The sequence below is a fragment of the Trachurus trachurus genome (genome assembly GCF_905171665.1).
Source record: "Trachurus trachurus genome assembly, chromosome: 11".
Taxonomy (NCBI): Eukaryota; Metazoa; Chordata; class Actinopteri; order Carangiformes; family Carangidae; genus Trachurus; species Trachurus trachurus.
In genome coordinates, this window is record NC_139904.1 from 7596871 (window position 1) to 7618284 (window position 21414).

At 39.5% G+C, this 21414-nt stretch overlaps 2 protein-coding genes across 2 annotated transcripts in view; one reads left to right on the top strand and one right to left on the bottom strand.

Annotated features, from left to right (window-relative positions):
• col14a1b (collagen, type XIV, alpha 1b) overlaps window positions 1-21414 on the top strand; it is a gene marked incomplete at both ends in the record, with an annotated part of 206598 nt that overhangs the window by 124304 nt on the left and 60880 nt on the right. The window contains 3 exons of the mRNA XM_083982371.1: window positions 603-680; window positions 963-1049; window positions 1428-1481. Of these exons, the coding sequence (XP_083838497.1) occupies window positions 603-680; window positions 963-1049; window positions 1428-1481 (219 nt within the window). The remainder of the gene's footprint in view (window positions 1-602; window positions 681-962; window positions 1050-1427; window positions 1482-21414) is intronic.
• On the bottom strand, window positions 13759-19478 carry LOC310993795 (uncharacterized protein; the record flags this gene model as incomplete). Its single annotated transcript, XM_083982274.1, has 7 exons — window positions 13759-13818; window positions 15474-15542; window positions 16907-17049; window positions 17574-17630; window positions 17844-17918; window positions 18205-18315; window positions 19472-19478. The coding sequence occupies 7 exons, from the start codon at window positions 19476-19478 to the stop codon at window positions 13759-13761; spliced, it is 522 nt and encodes a 173-aa protein (XP_083838400.1).

Here is a 21414-nt window from a genome sequence, read left to right on the forward strand (position 1 = left end):
CTAAGATAACCTCTCTTTTTTTGCCACGAGACAGGATTATGATTAAAGCCTTATTTGCGGAGCTCTAAAATACCTCAGGACATTCAGTGATTTGTAGCAGTTGCAGATCATTAGTGAGTTTAATCCTGGCATTTGAAATAAATTCATCACTTCAAATTCTCCTCATAGTATTCTGATGAAAACGCCTCCTGTCGATTCCCATCACATTTGTCTCAGACAGGCCGCGGCTGTTTTCTCTCCACCACAGTCATCAGTAGTAACTTTTACTTTACTCAATCAGTCATAATTTCAGATGTTGACATTGTGACATTGAGAGGTTTTAGTCCGTTGTGATTTTGTTTATCAGAAAAGTGAATAAAAAGTTCATTTTTTCTGCAACACCATTCCTGTGTGAGTGAAGACATAATATTTTAAAATATAGTGAATTGCATCAAAATCAGACAAATGAAAATTTTCTGTTGTTTTATTTAATCAGTTCTGTATTTGTCGGTTACATACTGTATTTCTATTTTCATTATAAAGTTTGTGGATCGTCAACGTTCTTAGAAGTTCAGTTAGTTTGCGTCACTGACTTGTGTTGTGTGCTTCGTCCTCCTCCACAGTTCCAGCTCCAGATGTTTGACATCGTCTGCAGCACTTCGTGGGCCAACAGAGACAAGTGCTGCGAACTTCCTGGTCTGGTGAGGTCAAAGTTTACACTTCTCTCAACCTCTCCCCCTACTCCAGTTTACCTCGCTGTCTGTACACGGAATACATGATGTTTTATTTTTACTTCTGGAGAGTGTTTTATCTTCAGTAGTAACTTTTAAGCAGATTGTCTTTTATTTATATTTGATAAGACATAATAAACACATTTCCACTTTGTCACCTTCACTGTATCACATTTCACACCATCTCATTGCCATCTCTTGTTTTGTCCATGTTTTCCCTCATGTCAACCTCACCATGCCGTGCTCTTCCAGAGGAAGGAGGTAGACTGCCCGGCCTTGCCCAAAGCCTGCACCTGCACCCAGGACAGCAAAGGCCCTGCTGGCCCTGCTGGACCACCAGTGAGCCACACACACACACACACACACACACACTGACGGTCATGTTTGATTGTGCATTGCATACTTGTTGTTATTATGTTTTCTTTCAGCACATATTTTAACAGAGAGCAACAGCTAGACATGTTCACAGACTGTAGCACACACACAGATAGAAAAAGACACACACCAGTCACCAGCACATCTCATGTTCATGTTTAGTTTGAGTTCCTTTAATCCATTCTTACCTGATCTTCGTTTGACCGCATTTCTCATTTCTCATCGCTGAGTTGAGAGATCAGCTGTCCATTTGCACAAACACACACACAGCAGTAAGACATTATCTTTTAAAGTTTGATAGCTTTTTGTCTAATCAAACGCTGCTCTTTGTGTTTCAAACAGGGAGGCCCAGGAATTAGAGGAGCCAGAGGTGATCGTGGAGAGCCAGGCCCAGTGGTGAGTACCATGTCATGACCTCTACTCAGCCTCATTTGATACCTGTTCTGAGAAGTGGCGACCGTGTGACAAGAAACTCTGCACGTTCCCACCACACAAACACAGAGTGAACGATATATTTGTACTACCTTGCTATAATACTATAGCCATCATACACATACCATCATACACATACCCCACCTTCTGAACCTGTGACTTGTCTTTGTGGCTCCAGCTTCAGAGTATTTGTCCTTTATTTATGAAGGTAAGTTTCACTTAGAGTTAAGCATTCCTTTACCTGAAAGCCTTGATCCCAGCCACACCCATTCACAAAACAAAAACAAATGAAAACAGAATATGCATTTAAATTCTGTCCACTCACATATGAACAAAAGAAGAGAAGAAGCCAATCTTAGACATATCTGATTTAATAAAGTCTGATTAAACAGATTAAAGACTGAACAACAGAAACTAGGTTTTTTTCCAAAGAGAAAGTCCCAGAAACACAAACATTCAATATATCATAAGGTTGTATATTTAAAGAGGAACTATGCAGGATCTATAGCTTAACCTCAATGAAACAGCTTTGGAGTAATTGTGATAATTGTGTTTAATAAATGGCATAACTTGTTACGAGGGACAATGGAGCCTCTCTGCTTTCCACTTGCGTGTCACTTATTGACATATACATGTTGTAACATTGGATATGATATATAACGTTATCTAACATTCTATTGATTGATTTATTGCCAGCTTCATTGTAAACAAATGCACATGGCCAGGAGGAGGGTTAGCAAAACAGCATAAAAGTGACTGCAAACTTGCAAAGTTCCTCTTTAAATCAGAAAACAAAATAGAAAATACAGCATCATTTGAGAATAGATGATAAAACACAATCAAATGGACATAAATAAAACCAGAACAAAGCAACATAAAAAAAAAAACACTGGAAAAATCATCATCAAATCATTCAATAAAACTGATCAACAAAATGGGAAACACAACACACACACACACACACACACACACACACACACACACACACACACACACACACACACACACACACACACACACACACACCACACACACACACACACACACACACCACACACACCACACACACACACACACACACACACACACACACACACACACACACACACACACACACACACACACACACACACACACACACACACACACACACACACACACAACAAAATAAAAAGAAACAATGACAAAACAGAAAAAAATACAACAAAACAGAAAAGCCCTTGATACATCAACATACATCAACACATTTTAGAAGAAAATGTTTGTTAAAATACAAGAAAAAATGATAAAATATCAATGATAAAACAAGGCACACAAGAATCCCAAGGACACAGACAAGGTAAGTCCCTTCTGTCTTTCCAGTAGTTCTTCTCTGTAACACACTATTAACACACACTTTCTTCTTTTGAAAACATTAAAGCTACAAATCAATAGCTCAGATGGTTTGAACACTCGCAGTCTTTTCATTTGATGCCTGTCTTAGTCACACAGCTGAGTCTTGTCTCCTTCGTCTTCATCACATTCAAATATCTTCTACATATAACAAAAGACAGATGGAGAATATACCAGGACATTATGTGACAGGTGTTTCACCATCAGTGTAATGTGCATGCACCAAATAGTTCCTGTGTTCAAAGCATTTATGTTTCGATCGCAAGATGAGTGCTTTGGCAGTTGATCATTTTGGTAGGTGTGTGTGGTGTGATAAGGTAAGTGTGTTGTGAGTGTATTGATGTGTTACTTAATGAATGCAAGCACCTCAAGTAAATGAAGTTTAGTGTGTAGTTTTGTGAAAGGTGTTGGCAACTGACACATTGTGTATGTTTTTGGGTTGTCCACCCTTAAGTCCTATCACACTTTGTGAACACGACAGGAGAATTTCTTCGAACTGAATTTAATTGAATTGACTAGGTACTTTATGGTTGGTCAAAGTGACCTCGTGAACATGGTTGTGTTTGCAATCACTGTGTTTTGTACTGATGTTCTACTAAGGATGAACGAAATAGATTTTTTTTTGTTTAGTTTAGTTTATTATTACGGGACAGTGTACAATACCATTAATCAAGAACAGAGAAGAGATGGTTGTACCAGATTTAGCCACTAGGGCTAATTTCCATCTGTATCCGTTACATTTGTCTCCGTATGGTTTGAAGAGTGTTTTTGTAATCTTGTCTTCAGCGGTCATGTTCTATTCTTCTATTGTAACAGCAAAAGGGCTTTGTAGCGGACCAACTAGGGACATAATCAAGTATTAAGTAAGCTTGAGTAAGACCTGACAAATTGTAAATATCATGTTTGTTGTGGATGATGCAGAATTGAATCATGGCAGTACATCAACAAAATACCCCATGTAATGAAATTAAAAATACATATGACTGTTTTCATGAGATAACCAATCTCATTATTTTTTATACGTTTGTACGCCTGGAAAATTCTGTGGTTTGGTTGCAAGGCAACATAAAGCAAGGAGGTTTTTTATATATCCTGTCATGTGTTTATATCAGGAGAGAAAGATCAGTTTTACTGATTAACTGTACTAAGTCTGTAATAACAGAGATAAGGTTTTGCCTTCTTTTACACAGTATCACTCATATAGTAAATTCATGTTTCTCTGTTCTCCCTGCAGCTCTCAGTTTCACCCAATATAGTTGTTTGTGACCCAACAAATTGTTCAAACTATGTGAAGCACAGTTGTCCACATAAGGCAGTCCTTCAATCCACATTAGCGTAGTTACACTTGACTGTCTTCAGCTACTGCTAAAAACTGTTTGCTTTTTTTCTGTTGTGTGTTCCCTTGTGTTTGCTTTTTTAAATACTGTTGTATTTTATATCTCAGGGCCACCATACAGATACTTTGATGCTTAAATACTTAGAACCTAATTATCTTGTAATCTTCTCTTAGTATTTGGTCACAACCCAGTTCTTCCTTTTATGCTGACCTCATTTTCTTCTTGGCTGATTAAATCTTTCTTTCTCAGAAACTAATCTTACTGACCACACACATGCAGTAACACGTGATAAAGAACAACCTGTCTGAACATGCATGCATTTCATGTCACAGGCATACAATTTTAGTTTATTTTGCTTCACATCAACAATCACATACAGTACATTTACATGCAGAGACACTCACCTGTCTTTCTGTGTTGTTTACGACCTTCAGCTCCCCTCCCCTGATGTTACACTCCTCCGTGTTTTCATTCAAACTTTTACTACCAGGTAATTTGTAGTAACAACTGAATCCAGATCTCACCCATCCTTTAGGACAGCGCTTCCCTGAATGTCAAACGTGTATTTTAGTGGCAGATATTGTGTCATTCAGATCAATTTTCCATTAAAGCTTCTTAACGTCATCCTGTTACTGAGAACAGTTTTTACTCCTGAGTGATGTCACAGGTCTAAAAGTCAGAACCAGAGAAAAACGTGGTAAAAACAGCTGCATGAGAGCTTTGAGGCAATTTTTTAGCTGCAGCTCTTTGTCTTTTTCTCTCTATAACTGGACTACTGATATTGACTGTTGACAGGAATGTCACAAGAACATCAAAATAGAGGAGCAGCTCACCTATCGAATAACAAACATTCAAGTAACTTCACTATTTCTTTCTTACCTGGATTTTTCAGCTGCATTACTTCTTGCTGTGACTGGTTGTAACTGTTGCTCAGGTTGTCATGTCTCTCTTTCAGCTGGTCATACATGACACTGAAATGATCCTTCTGCAAAATGACCAGAATATCTGGCAGAATGAATGAAAAAGAAGATCAATATCCAGTTATTCTTTGGTCAAGTCAACATATACCCAATATACAGTAGATGTTCTTGCACTTTGCTCTTACTTAAACTAATACATAGTATTAGTATCTTTTTCACACATAATTAACATAATTTTATGTCCTTGTTTTTATTTTTTATTTTTGTATTGTAATGGTTATGGCTTACATGTAATGAAGACCTCAACAACAACAACAAAAAAAGAATATTACAGAAGACCAATTTTTAAAAAAAACAACAACAACTCAATACTAGGTTGGGGCTATTTTACTCTTGAAACTGACTTTTCAATTATATTATAATTTATTGAAATGTACCTGTATATGATGTGTTCATCACATTCACTTTCTCTCGCTAACAGAATCAACGACATGCAGTATGTCAATATGAAATTAAAATGTAAGTCCTCACAGCGTATGAAGATTATAGAAAACATCAGAAGATAAAACACTCCTAGAATCACTGCAGTAGCTCTGAAATTTCTTCTTTTGACTGCCCATTGATTCCTTTGAGTCCATGCTCCTGATGAAAAATACAAGATACACAGAACACATTTTATCTAGCATTTTGTAAGTTGCTTGTTAAGTGTATGTTTCCTTCATTTGAGCTCAACTGCTCAGTATATACAATAACATCTAAATTTGATGATGACAGATATATAACCACAGGTTAATTGACTCACGACATAAAGTCATCCAGCGAAAATGAGTCTTGTGAAGTTTTTCTTTTACAGCAGTCATTTGAAGGTATTAAATTCTTACCAGTTTTCCATAGCTCAGTATTTGTGTTATAGTCTTCATTCATTTGGATCTCAACTTGTTCACTCATCGTTCCTCTTGGACTCCTTTAGTATATCTTACATAAAGTAATTCGCATTTGTATCAGGACTCAAATGTGGAGCAACTGTAATAACTGCAGATGTTTTACTGACCTGCCTGATTCTATCTTTGAACAGGCTTCACTGGTTGTCCGTTTTTCTTAACAAGGAAATGATAGCAAGACAAACCACAAGTGCAGATACTCATTTTGCTGCATTGCTCTGATGAAAACTGCACTAATACAATATCTTCAATTTTGCGGTTCCTACTGGTGCTACTGTAGCTGAATAATTACATGGTGAACCATGCCATCTATAATTTTTCCAGGTGTAATGACACCGACTGATGAACCGAAAAACCTACTGTTGAGTTATCCCCGCAGCTAAGGTGTATCATTTAAAGCTTTCTCTTTAGTGTACTGTATCTGGTTGTAAATCTCAAGGAAATTTAAATCAAATGCAACTGGACTTGGTTATTTGTCTAGGAAGACGTTTCACTTCTCATCCAAGAGGCTTCATCAGTTCATGTTTGCATCTGACCAGGGTGAGACAGTACAGAAGAACCCTCAAGCTTTTATTTGTGGTTGTTTACAGTGCTATTTTTTTTATTTGTAAAGGACCATATACAAATAGCAAGTGTAAATGTTGCCATCTGATGGATTATCTTAAAGTTAGCTTAAGGAGATCGTATCAAATCAAAAACTAAACATTCAGCTCAGCATTCATTAAAAAAAATTACAAAAAGAAAAACAAACTTATCTACTGGTAGAGTATGGTAGACCAATAAAAAGAGAACAAGTATAATACATAAAACACAATCAGGAGTCACACACTTTGGTAGCTTTTGTACATTTAGCACCAGTGAACTCTTGGTCAGCAATAGAAGAGATGCAAAAAGAAAAAAACATCACAAAGAGCTAGATGTATGTATGAAGGATTTACCAATTTTTTAAGAGTAAAATAATCACTGACCAATGGTTTAAATGTTCAACATACTGTAGACTTTGAGAGATTTTTTATATATGGTTTTAAACCTCAAGCTAGTCTTGTCAATTTAATTAGACATTTGGCTGCAAGGTTCCATCTTTATCACCGCTAACAGTCTGAAACTTCCAATTTGGTGTAGTTGTTGAATGGCTGCAACTCCAAAGTAAGAATCTTCTGCCTCTTCCCGAAAAAGAAAAAAAGAGTCAAGTTAATGTTGGACAAGACTGTAATGATTTGTTTGTTTAACTATCACTCTCACCTTAATATTTGTCAAGGTCACAATAAATGCCACATTCCTACTAGTTCCGTCATGATGTGCTCGGTTCTCTGATGGTCATAACTGGTCTTCATCTTCTCTACCTCTTTAATGACATCACCAAGTCTAGTTCGTAACTGAGTCAGACTGATGTTGAGCTGGTGTCTCTCTGTTGTCAAATTTTGTTTTTCCAACATGAGAAATGCACCTGTTAGAGATAGAAACAAAGTTTTAAAAATAGTAAACAGCATAAAATCTGAATATACCATACTGACCCGAATATAAGACGACCCGTAATATAAGATGACTCCCCTTTTTCAAGACCTGTTTTTGGAAAACTACTTTTGTTGAAGACAAAATCATCAAGACAAAAATCAATAAAACAGCAGTGGTTGGGATATTTATGATGTCATTATGTAATCGTAACTGTAATTTAGTATTCCTCATGCCGGTTAAAATAGAGAGCAATATAGGGAGACACTACAGGCATCAAATAACAAGCATTCAAGTAACTTTGCTATTTCTCTTGAATTTTCCTCACCTGAATTTTTCAACTGCATTACGTCTTGCTGTGATTGGTTGTAACTGTTGCTTATGTTCTCATGTCTCTCTTTCAGATGGTCATACATGGCACTGAGATTATCCTTTTGCGAAGTAACCAGAATATCTGGCAGAATGAAAGAAAGAGTAGACCAATATCCAGTTATTCTTTTAAGTAAAGGTCAAGTCAACATGTTCCCAATGTAAAGTAGGTGTACTTGCACTTGTTAGCCTAAAATTTAGTTTCTGTATACTACAAAAGTATATACTACCAATTAAAAAAACAACAACAAAAAAAACATTTTTAATATGGAAATGTTGGCCTTCTGAAAAGTATATCCATTCATATGCACTCAATACTTGACTCAATACAACTATCTAAAATATTACATGATGAATCATGTTATTGATAATGTTACCAGGGGTAATGACACCGACTGATATACCGAAAAACCTACTGTTAGGTTATCCCAGCGGCTTAATGGTTAAGGCACATCTTTCTTATATAATTTGTTACCTTATGTCCAGAAATGAAACAGCTTCAGTACCCAGGTGTGTCATTTAAAGCTTTTTCTCTTTGGTGTATCTGGTTATAAAGTTTCATGTGCAAGGCTCTTAGAGAACAGAACACATTTAAGCCTTTTCCTTTACCTCTTAGGTATGCAACCCTAATTTATTGACTTTCTGTGGTAGTTTGGTGGGAGTTAAGGAATGTATTTTAATTGAGGTAAATAGTATTGGCACTTCTCAAATCAACAGGGCATATCAGTCTTTGGATTTAATGAAGCATTTCAAACAACTCTATCCTTTATTTAGCCTTTACCCCTTTAAACAGGGGTGGAAGCACAAAATAGAGCTTAATATGTGATGATAAAAATAAAAGCAATTCCTTACAGCGCATGTAGAGCCCAGCCAATATCAGAAGATACAACACTCCCAGGATGCTTATTGTGGCAATAAGCTTGCCGTGTGCTCCTTGAGTCTGTGGCACTACAGAGACAAAGTATATATAAAGTATACCTGAAGTTACATTTGAAGTTGTGGATGTTTGTAATCTTCAGTTGCATCTGTCTGCTCAGTGAGACCATTATCAGTTAAAGTCAAGAGAAGCTCAATTGAATTTCAGTGTATCAAAGTCTCAGTACCCAGCTACAACCAGTCCATAGACTTTTGTTATTGTTGGCTGGGACTAATGATATGTTATTCTCCTGTACAAAATCAGGTTAGGTCGATAGAATACATATTTGTTGTAAATATCAAGGTCTTGGCATTACAAAATGTTGTTGTTAGACTTACAGAGTTTAGAGGACGCAGCATCAACATGAGTGAGATTTCCATCGATATCCACATGAATTTCATCTTTTCCTTCTCCTCTGCTCACATCCAGACACTCATCTTGTTCTTGATCGTCTCTAGACATCATGGGAGGCGAAAGAACTTCAAACGATGCAATACAGTTCCTCACTGTTTGTTTCTCAGAGTTAGGCAGCTTGTAATTCAGGGGTAGCAGCGAGGAAAACCACAACTACAGATAAACGCTCAAATCATGTGCAACTATGGTTGGGAGGAAAAAAAAGTATCAATTTTTTTTTTTCCTGACTTTTCTTTTTTTTCTAAAGTATATTTTTTGGGCTAAGTGCCTTAAATTGATAGGATTAGATAGTTTAGAGAGATAGGAAATGGGGAGGCAGAGAGAGGGGGAATGACACGTAGCAAAGGGCCCCCTGATTTGGGATCTGAACCATAGCCGGCTGCAGCAAGCACTATAGACTCTGCATATGGGGCGCCTGCTCAACCGACTGAGCTATATGGCGCCCCCACCTGACTTTTAAAGTATATGTTTTGAGTTTTCATTGTCATGACAACAACATATTGTTGTTCTCAACTCCACTAAGGTTTACACATAAAAGACAGTAGAAACACACTATAGTCACCAGCAGTAATAAGGCTAGATAAATACAGTATATTGTATGACAGCACTTTGTCACATGGTCTAACAAAACCACTGAACATCGGAAGAAATTCACACGACATTTGAGAATAGATGAGATAGATGGACACTCACCTTCAATATATTTATGAAAAACATTTATAGAAGACAAAATTGAGAGAGACTTAAGGCAGGATCAGACTACACAAATTCAGGCCAATTTTCATATCAGCCTAAAAATGTAATATGTCCATATCATTATCGATTTTTCTGTCGATAATGAAAACCCAATACCTGGATTTCGTTGTGAATTAAGTAGCGGTGGACCGTGCCTACATAATTATTGCCGCCCCTGCTTTAGACGCACAATAATAGTCCATGTATTCTCACTATAGCTGCTCTGTTGTAAACAAATGCACATGGCGACACAGCTGTTAAGTGATGAGTCAGGCAAAGAGCACATGTGTCTCTTAGATGGTCGGCTGTTCGTGCTCCGGATTTCCTCATAATCCGTCTCTGCTCCGATCGTCACCATCGCGCACACCATACCAATGCACCCTGTGACGGCCCCCTGCTGTCCCCAGCGCTTTGTCTGTCTCTCCTGCAGGTAGCTCAGTGGGCGGGGCTTGCAACTAGGAGCACCTGGCCAGTCTCCTGGAGGCTTCAAAAGGCAGGCTGTCTCAGTCCTCACTCTCTCTGTCTCACCAGGAGGACCTGGTTTCCCTCCGGCTCCATTATTGTTTTGTTGGCTTCGGCCTGGTTTTCTTACACTCCACAACACTCCACACACATCATCCACATGCATCCAACGGCAGACATACTGATGATTACAAGTTCACACCTCGTTGCATTATTCTGATTTGTACACTTTAATTTAATAAACATTGTTATTCCTTAAGTTGAACCGCGTCTCACCATCTTTTGTCATGGCTTCTTGAGCCAGTCATGACAACCCCCATTTGAGTAAATCAGCAGTACAACCTGTGCAGTGGGCGATGGTTTAGTCTGTCAGTCAGAGCGCTTTGTGTGTGTCTGTCTTTCTCTCAGTCTGTGTGTGTGTGTCTGTCTTTGTGTCCGTGTGTGTCTGTCTGTCTGTCTGTCTGTCTGTCTGTCTGTCTGTCTGTCTGTATGTTAACAAATAAACAATGTTAATTTGTGGAATGCATCCAGTTGGGCATCACAATAAAAGTAGGCATACAGTAATGTCTTAATTCCTGACAGGAGGATAAGAATGAGTCTTTTGGGGAAGAGAGCCTGCATATCGGAAATCGGAAATTAAGGTGCTGCACACAATCTGCCCAATTTCCAATGTCTAGTTATCATCATATGACCACCATTTACGTTGCGTCTTGTCTCCTTTTCGTCATGTGATAAAGGTTTGTTGAAAATGTTATTTCGTCGTAATTTTCATTGACGAAAGCAACACTACTCCACAATCGTTTTTTTCTTCCTTTCCTTTTTTGTGTCTGAGCTAAAGACCGCTAGCATCACACACAGCGCTACAGTAGCCATGAGTGACAGTAACATACGTCTAATGCATTGCTATCGTTCAATTACATTCATTACAATGCATTACTCATCTGCGACAGGCAGCACTCCTCCCTTGCTCCTCTCTCACAACACACACACATCCTAGTTCAGCTCCGTCCACTAACGACCTCCTGCTGCTGTTGACGTCTGCTCCAAGTGAACGTGGCCCACACGGTGTAGCTATCAAGATAGAGATGAGAATAGGGCAGAAATGGTAGAAATTGTGGTCTGAATGGGGCCCTTATGGCTGGCCCAGACCTCTAGATTTAAAACATGAGTTTTGTTTTTGCCAATCAGTGCTCCCAACTAGACCGGTTCTGAGTTCAGTTTAATCCAGCCATTCTTGCCTTGTTGCCTTACAATGATAGGAAGCTCAGTCAATACTTAATGTGCTTTTGGGGCGGTGTGTGGCGCCGTGGGTAGAGCGGCTGCCCCATGTAGAGGCCACAGTCCTCAACGCAGGCTTCGAATCCCATGTCGGGCAGACCTTTCCTGCATGTCATTCCCCCTCTCTAACTGGAGATTAGTCACTCACTTTTTTCACCCCTTCTGAGTTTTCAGGCATGCATCTTCAGGTGTGCACCTCTACAGGAGTTTAATTAGTCTAGTTAGTTTACTCAGCTGCTTGTACTCCATGCTACATTTAAATATTTGATTTTTAGTTAACACACCTTAAACACCTTGTCTGTCTCTCTCTGACTTCTGCCCTCTTGGACTGGACTCCTCTGATATATTTCACTCTCAGGTCTGATCCAGCTTGAATATCTGTAGACATATTGATCTGTGGTCAAGCTAAAAGCAAACTGAACTAGTTTCTGACCAGTCTTCACTACTTGTCTGTTTCTCTGTCAGGCAGCTTTCTGCAGAGAGAAATGGAAGTAACACCTGGACAAACTACAACCACAGTAGGTTACTGTAAAAAGCAGTTGTTGTTTAATGAAAATGTTCTGTCAATTAGGTTATTTAGTTCTTTGAAATGTAAGAATATCTGTAGAAATTTAAGAATATCTGTTGACATCTTGATCCTTGATCAAGCTAAAAGCAAACTGAACTAGTTTCTGACCAGTCTTCACTACTTGTCTATTTCTCTCTGTGTCAGGCAGCTTTCTGCAGAGAGAAAGGGAAGTAACACCTGGACAAACCACAACCACAGACGGTTAAAACACAGTTGTTGTTAAATGAAAATGTTCTCTGTCAATTAGGTTATTTAGTTCTTTTAGATTTAAAGCAGATATCAGTGGAATGTTTTTGTTAATATAAGTCCTAAATAGTCCTATTTTCCGTCAGCAATCACTTACATGAAGTATTTCAGCCTAAACACGAGTCTCTCCGTCACTCTGCTCTGCTGTAACCCGAGGAGAAAATTTTCCTTGTGGGATACAAGTGTTATCCAATGAGGAGAGAGAACGGCATGAAAGGCTGTGTGTGCAGCCAAGGGATGCGCGTGAATGTGGTGACGTAGCACGAGGACCAATTGATGCCTGACAAGGGCGGGGGCTGCTAACTCATGGTGCGTTCAAAGAAACTCGTACTTTGTGTTTTTCCTTCCTGTGAAGTCATACCAGTTCGATCTGGTACGAGTTCACGGGTCGGAAGTTACGAGTGGCCGTTATAGGGAACTTTCACAGACAACAGGATGGTAAAAACACGAGCTACGGGTTACCTGGAACGCTACCAAGTCGTAGTTGTGACTTGAAGCTGTAACTTACGGTTTCAAAAGCCTGCCTTGAACGCAGCATTAGCCGAAACGGCCGTGAAGCTGATATCTGCTTTAAGTTAAGACCATTTGGATTTGGCAAAACCTGCAGAATAGACAAAGTAGCAGTCATGATAAAGTTTCACTTTGACTTTATTCAGTCATTATGCAGCGATACATTCAGCAGCATTGTGCACATACATGTAAATACATTTGTTGCAGGCTGCAGAAGACTGAAGGAGTTACCGGAAACATGATGTGTGAACTTTGCAGTTATAGATATTTTCTCTGAAAGAGGAACAAACTTCTTGAACAAGCTCCAATGTTCAGTGATATGAACTTAAACTGAGACGTTTCCTTGTAGCTGTTGTGATACAGTGAGCAGCTAAAGGTTGATAGTTGGTTGGCACCAGTTAACACTGACAAATATGATTTCACTTGTGTTTCACTTTCCTGGTGAAGGTCCTCACAGGTCAGTAAAAACAAACAGACAATGACTCCAGGTTTCGTAGCAGACTCATTAATGAACCAAGTAAACCTAAAGAAGAATAACAAGAACTGTTCTTTAGTCAGATGTCTTTGTTCTGATCTGGTAAAGAGCTTAATACCAACACATCTCACTCCTGTGTCATCAGTTACAGCTGGAAAACTATTTCTCACAAATCCAGTTGTATACTGTATTATAATATTGTCTTTTTGTCCAGTGTCCTTTTGCATCACAGCATGTACCACGGGACCCGGACACTGCTGCGTTGTCCTGTCCTGGTGCCCAGAACCTGTGGGACAAATACATTATTGTTTTAAACTGGGCTGAAACTCCTGATTATTTTTTATATTGAAACAGTCTTTAATCTCAATTTAAATTCTTCAAATATTTTCAGACATTAGTTTTTTGAGGATTATCAGACACATCAAAACATGAAGGATTATGGGTATAAATCTGATCACATATCTATGAAAACTGGAAACCAGACTAAGTGATGACATCCATTCACCCATTCATTATCACAGAGAGTTTTCCCTCCACTCGCATTCAGAAAACGTTTTCTTGCTTCCTGGTCTGAGAACAGTTTTACAGAAATCAGATTTATATGGTCGTCTATGAGGCTTAATGCTTTGTGGCTCACAGGGATTTTTGTTGCAGTGTCTCACTTGACCAGGAGGACTAACAGCTTGGTCGCACTGCACGCAGAACCGAAGCGCAGCGCCCTGGAGCGGAGGCAGTTTCAGATAGGCGCACATGTTAACCGGTCTGCCTGGTCGCACATCTCGCGCTCTGGAGCGCAGTGCACGCGCCTGCAGCGCTTCAGATTGGTTCAGTTCTATTTTTCACGCGAGCCGCGAGCACCGAGAGTGCCGTTTGTCAAGCTGGATAGACCAGATCGTACCAGACAGGAAGTCGGGCACAGAAAAGGCGAGAGAATCCGGTCAATTTTCAAAACAAAATAAATAAAATGATGATTAATTAAGTTGTTGCTTGTCCGTCTATAGCCTAAATATTTGTCAGTTGTGTCTGTACAGGAGACACACACACACATGTTTAAAATAACATGTGTGTGTGGAAAACCGAGTGAATACGAGTATGGGCGACTGCAGTCAATGTCTGACTGGCGCGGAGAGAGAGGGAGAAGTACGCTCCCAGTGCGACCACCCAAGCGCCCGAAAAGGCGCGCGAGCTGCGCGCACTCAGATTCCGCGCACAATGCGACCAAGGGGTGAAGTTGCTCTATTAATACATCTGTGGGACTTTTACCACTTTTGTGAAGAGAGTTGAAGTCCAGCTGTTCATTCAAACAGGGATTTTACATTTTGACTTTGTTTCATTGACTCAATACCTGTTGGCTGTTAATGAAACTAATGTTGATAAAATATATTTTTTCTCTTTGTTTTACTATTTTCGGGGCTTTTAAGACTTTATTAGAAAGGACAGCTGTAGAGAGACAGGAAATGGGGAGACAGAGAGGGGTGGGATGACATGCTGTCAGGGCCACTGTCAGGACTATAGTCTCCACATATGGGGCACCTGCTCTACACAGTGAAGTTTACGACGCCCCTGATAAAATGATTTGTGTTATGTGTAAAGGTGCAGCCACACTATACCCGACAGAATCGCAGTGTCGTGTTGCTCCCATTGAAACTACATTGGGTCGCGCCGTCGTGCGTCGCCTTCGCTGCACTAAGCATGCTGGGATACCTGACGGTGCGACCCAATGTATTCTCAATGGGAGCAACACGACACTCTGCGATTTTGTCGGGTATAGTGTGGCCTCACCTTAACTGTTCTGTCTTTTCACACATAGTGGTATTAGTTTCCAACAGTGACTTTGATGCAAATAGAAATTAACATTATATGAACAAAATGTAATAGAAACAAAAAACTGTCTCACGTTGGTGTCAGTGGTGATCCATCCACCCATTCCCATACCCATACCCATTGTTTCTGTGTTGATGTTAGACCAATCCAGGACTCTCCATTGTTGTTCAACTGTCTGATGAATTCCTGACAGTTGACACGAGAGAGGAATCATTTCTTGTTTAATAATTCAGTGTTTCTGTTGTAGTAAAGTCACAGTGTGACCATGTCTGGAGGAAAAATGAATCTAATACAGCTTTTCATTTCTTTCATGGAGGACCTGCTGAAACACTGAAAGAATTAAAAAAATCAGCTCCGCTTGTAGAGAAATTAGTTAATGTTTCATTTTAAGTATTACACATGAACATTTAAAGTTGTCTATTGATATTTCAAGGTAACATTCATCTCTTTTCTCTTCTTCAGGTCAATTTGATTCAACTAATCCACAAATCAAATTATATGAATTAATAAAGAGTTCAATGATTTATTTGACATCCTCTAACAACAACTGCACTAGACAGATTAAAGAGGTGGAGCTAAGTGTCTACACAGTAAACACATGCAGAGCAGGTTGAAGTACAGACACAGGACTAGACCAGATCAATAAATCCATCAGACTCAAGAGAGGAAGCAGGTCACAGACTGGCAGCAGGTGACTGATGAGTTTTCACTCATCATCAGCAGCAATGTGCACATACATGAAGGCTGCAGACTGGAGCAGTAACTCTGAACTGACCTCTGTAACAAGTTGTAATCTTCAGTGATATGAACTTAAATGGTGAAGTTTCATCATTACTGTTGTGATATAGTGCAGCTAAAGAAAGAGTTGAAAATCCTCCTCCTCACTGTCTCACCCTGAGGCTCTTTGATTTACTGTCTTCTGCACAACTAGACACATTCAGACTGCAGAGAGTTGATACACAACTGAACAAAGAAACAGTTTACTCTAAATGAAAGATCATATGTGGTTCTGTCTTAACTTATTTAAGAAACAAACAGACAAAACCTGTCACATTACAACAGTTACATTATTGAATTATTTGCATCCACTTCATATGATAGAGGTCTTCAGATGAAATGTACCATGATCACTGAGTCATCTTCATCCACCCTGAACTTCAGCTGCTTCTATCTGCAGCCATTGTTGATTTGCTGCCACACACATCTGTCATTCAGGTTGTTTTTAACAAATTACTCTTAACTTATTTATGTCTTTACTATTAACACGACTAGCTTTAGTGGTGTTTCCTTATTAATAAACCAAGTACCGTAAACCTAAAGAAGAATGACCTGAAAGTGACTTTCTTTAATGAATATAACTACTCATTAACTAGATGTTAATCCAGAAAAATAAATCCATTAGGACAGGGACAGGAAGCAGGTGGAAAACACAACACACACACACACACACACACACACACACACACACACACACACACACACACACACACACACACACACACACACACACACACACACACACACACACACATATTAATAAACACACTGACCTGTTCTTCTTTGCTGTTTATTATCACCAGATGAGCTCCTCTGTCCTGACAGTCTGTCCTGCTGTCAGACCAGGTTTTGCTCCCAGTGAACTTAAAGTAACAACTGGATCCAAATCTCGTCCATCCAAAAGGACACCCCTTCCCTTAATGTCAAATAAATATTTTAAAAACAGATTTCAGGTCAGTCAGTATAATATTGTTAAGACTCATAATGTCACTGTTTAGTGAAGGCTGTTTCTTGCTGCCAGTTTTCCCTTTCAGCTCAGTTACTGGATTAATATTTTTCATTTTATCTCAGGTTTTGTAGCTCATGTGTAAGTGACATGTGACTGTTACTAAGATAATCCTCATAGAAAACAGTTCAACAGCCTGAAAGAAGCATCATTCAGAAAAGATGAACAGTCAAGTTAAATCATGTGAATTGGTAAAATACAGATATTTACTGTTTCTGTATTTTGGGGCTTTATGCCTTTAATCAACAGGACAGTCAGAGAGAGACAGGGAATGAGGACACAGAGAGAGGGGGAATGACATGAAGCAAAGAGCCGCCAGGGGACTCGAACAGGGGCCACTAAAGTTAGGACAATAGCCTCTGTATAATTGGGCGGCTGCTCAACCCAGTGAGCTCTACGATGCCCCATATTTACTGTTTTTAGACTTTTCTCACCTTGGATTGTTTCCCTCAGTGTCTTGACTTCATCCTGTAACTGACTGATGTTGGCTGCTGCATGTAGAGACAATCAGCAAGAGATGAAGAAGTCAGACCATATGAAAATATTTACACTGACAGTCTGTCCTGCTGTCAGACCAAGTTGTGGTCTGAGTGAAGTTAAAATTACAACTGGATCCAAATCTCATCCATCCAGCAGGACACATTCCTTAATGTCAAATAATACAATGTTTTGGCGTTTGAGTATTTGTCTTAAACCTTTCACACCTAGCTGGTTGTAACTGCTGTTCAGGTTGTTGTATCTGGTCTCCAGGTGTTCTTTCTCTAAAGCCACTACAATATCTGAAACACAACAACATAAGAAACACATAAGAAATATAAATTCTGATTTCAAGAAATACATTATGAACTCAGTCTATGAATCATTAATGTTACTGTGATACTTGCTAACTGCAGTTTAGTAATAGGCAGAGGGAACTACTGTCTTTTAGCCTGTAACAGATGTGCTGGCTGACATGACAAGTTACAGAGACAAACACAATCAGTTTTACAAGGTGAAGCTGTTTTTGCTTGAAGACGGTTAAAGTGGAAAATAACACATGTAATGTTCAGTAATAAAACTCCTCACAGCGTGCAATGATCCCAGCCAGTATCAGAAGATACAGCACTCCCACAGCCACTGTAAAAGCTCTGGTGCAGCTTCTCTTGGCAGCTGGAAGCTTCTTCTCAGTTTGTGGTTCTTTAGAAGCCAAACACACAGAAAACACAATTTTTTTAAGCCTTTCCCTAGACTAGTTTGACATTTGGAGGTGATCTTTTTGCCTTTTGTTCACCTGCCTAAATAAAACTATGACGTTTGAATTTAGGTGGCCCTCACTGACTCCACCAAGTGACCTGATGAAGACTCAGACAAGTTCATTTGTTCTTTAGTTAGAGGGACAGGGATGTATGATCATGCAACATGTTCTAATGTAACAGTCAAACTGAAAATGTTGACAGTTTCAAACACAGATTTAAAATCCCCACATACCAATACTGAACATGAGCTTTTCCTTTGCTGTCCTGTCTATATTTCATACTTACAAGCTGTTTGTAACCCAACATCAGTCTGCTGCAGTCTGTCCTCCAACATCTCCCACCTTGTCTGTCTCTCTCTGTCTTCTGTCCTCTTGGACTCCTCTGATATATTTCACTCTCAGGTCTGATCCAGGTTGAATATCTGTAGACATCTTGATCTGTGGTCAAGCCAAAAGCAAACTGAACTGGTTTCTGACCAGTCTTCACTACTTGTCTGTTTCTCTCTGTGTCAGGCAGCTTTCTGCAGAGAGAAAGGGAAGTAACACCCGGACAAACTTCAACCACAGACAGTTAAAACACAGTTGTTGTTTAATGAAAATGTTCTCAGTCAATTAGGTTATTTAGTTCTTTTAGATTAAAGTTAAGACCATTTGGATTTGGCAAAACCTGCAGAATAGACAAAGTAGCAGTCATGATAAAGTTTCACTTTGACTTTATTCAGTCATTATGCAGCGATACATACAGCATTGTGCACATACATGTAAATACATTAGCAGGGGTTAAAGTTCTCCGCGAGCACAGGAGGGAAGGGTGAGGGTCGGCTCCCGGTCGGTAATTTCCCCGCTAATCAGTGAAGGAAAAAAAGTAAGATTGTGGGGGATATTTTTCGCACCATCTGGCAACCCTGGCCTGCCTGCACGTATGAGCCCGGTGACGTGACTCAGTCACTCGCTGGAGGTAGATACCGGTACGTAGTAGCGTTGGGTCTCCTGCCGCTGTTGACACCGGCATGAGCGGACCTGTTGTTCCGAGTGGCCGCAGTCCGAGCGGACGTGGCGGCGCGCATTCGGTTTGGGTTTTTTTTTTTTTTTTTTTACCGTGCATGTCCGCGGTGCACCGCTGCACGGACAAATAGCAGAGGAAACGTGCCCTTGAATGGCTGGTCCAGACCCCTAGATTAATATGAAATTTGTTTTTGCTCCCCACTAGACCAGTTCTGAGTTCAGTTTAAGTTTCATACACTCCAGCCATTCTTGCCTTGTTGCCTTACAATGATAGGAACCTCAGCCTACTCAATGTTTTTTTCTATCTGAAACAAAGTACACCAGAACACCAGAGTACACCAGAATGTTCTTCTCAGAGTACACCAGAATGCTTCATTTATGTGTTAAAATCACAAATTTTTTTTCTGGGGGGGGATGCCTCCAGACCCCCCTACAGGGGTTTGGTGACTCTGACTCACCTTTTTGACCACTTCAGAGCTTGCAGGCAGTGTGCATCTTCAGGTTTATGCATATGCAGAATCATTTATTGAACGATCAAAGAAACAACACTTTTAGAACAAGGTTCCTTCATCAGGTTTAAAATACAAGGCAAAAATGACGACAATAATGCACGGACGAGGGGGGGGTGCTTGCAAAAAAAATTTCAGTCAAAAGATTTTATTTTGCTTTAACCCCTGCATTAGTTGCAGGCTGCAGAAGACTGAAGGAGTTACCGGAAACATGATGTGTGAACTTTACAGTTATAGATATTTTCTCTGAAAGAGGAACAAACTTCTTGAACAAGCTCCCATGTTCAGTGATATGAACTTAAACTGAGACGTTTCCTTGTAGCTGTTGTGATACAGTGAGCAGCTAAAGGTTGATAGTTGGTTGGCAACCGTTAACACTGACAAATATTATTTCACTTGTGTTTCACTTTCCTGGTGAAGGTCCTCACAGGTCAGTAAAAACAAACACATAATGATGTCATGTGTAACAGAGAAAATAAAGACGACAATCAGAGCAGGTTTAGTAGCAACAGACTCATTAATGAACCAAGTAAACCTAAAGAAGAACAACAACAACTGCTCTTTAGTCAGATGTCTTTGTTCTGATCTGGTAAAGAGCTTAATACCAACACATCTCACTCCTGTGTCATCAGTTCCAGCTGGAAAACTATTTCTCACAAATCCAGTTCTTGTACTGATGATATTGTCCTTTTGTCCATTTTCCTTGTGCATCACAGCATGAACCACGGGACCAGGACACAGCTTTGTTGTCCTGTCCTGGTGCCCAGAACCTGTGGGACAAATACATTATTGTTTTAAACTGGGCTGAAACTCCTGATTATTTTTATATTGAAACAGACTTGAATCTCAATTTAAATTCTTCAAATATTTTCAGACATTAGTTTTTTGAGAATTATGAGACACATCAAAACATGAAGGATTATGGGTATAAATCTGATCACATATCTATGAAAACTGGAAACCAGTGATGACATCCATTCACCCATTCATTATCACTGAGGGTTTTCACTCTGCTCACATTCAAAAAATGTTTTCTTGCTTCCTGTTCTGAGAACAGTTTTGCAGATATGAGATTTATATGGTCGTCTATGAGGCTTATAGGTATAGTTCAACATTTTGGCAAATTGGCCCATTGCCATAATCGCTATAGTCATAGCAGTAGGTTCATTAACTTTATTTGTCGGTGTAAGCTATTTTTAGAACGGCGGAGCGGAGCAGCAGGCTGCTCAGTGCTACGCTATGGAGGCTAAGGGAATTTCTTGGTTTCCCTCATCAAACTCATCAAATTCACAATCCCAAAACTCCAAAACGCTTTCGTGGACAAGTTGTGACCTGCACAATCACCACGCTATGAGATAATAATGGAACGTTACGAAACGGAGCCGTTTTCGAGGTAAATACAGGGTAAATACTTGCTGCTTGAGTCTGCTTGCTGAAAAACTGTCCCTGAACGCAACGCGCATCAGCGGTTTTGCATGAATTTATCTCTAAAACAGCTCTGTCTCGTAACGTTCTGTTATTATCTCA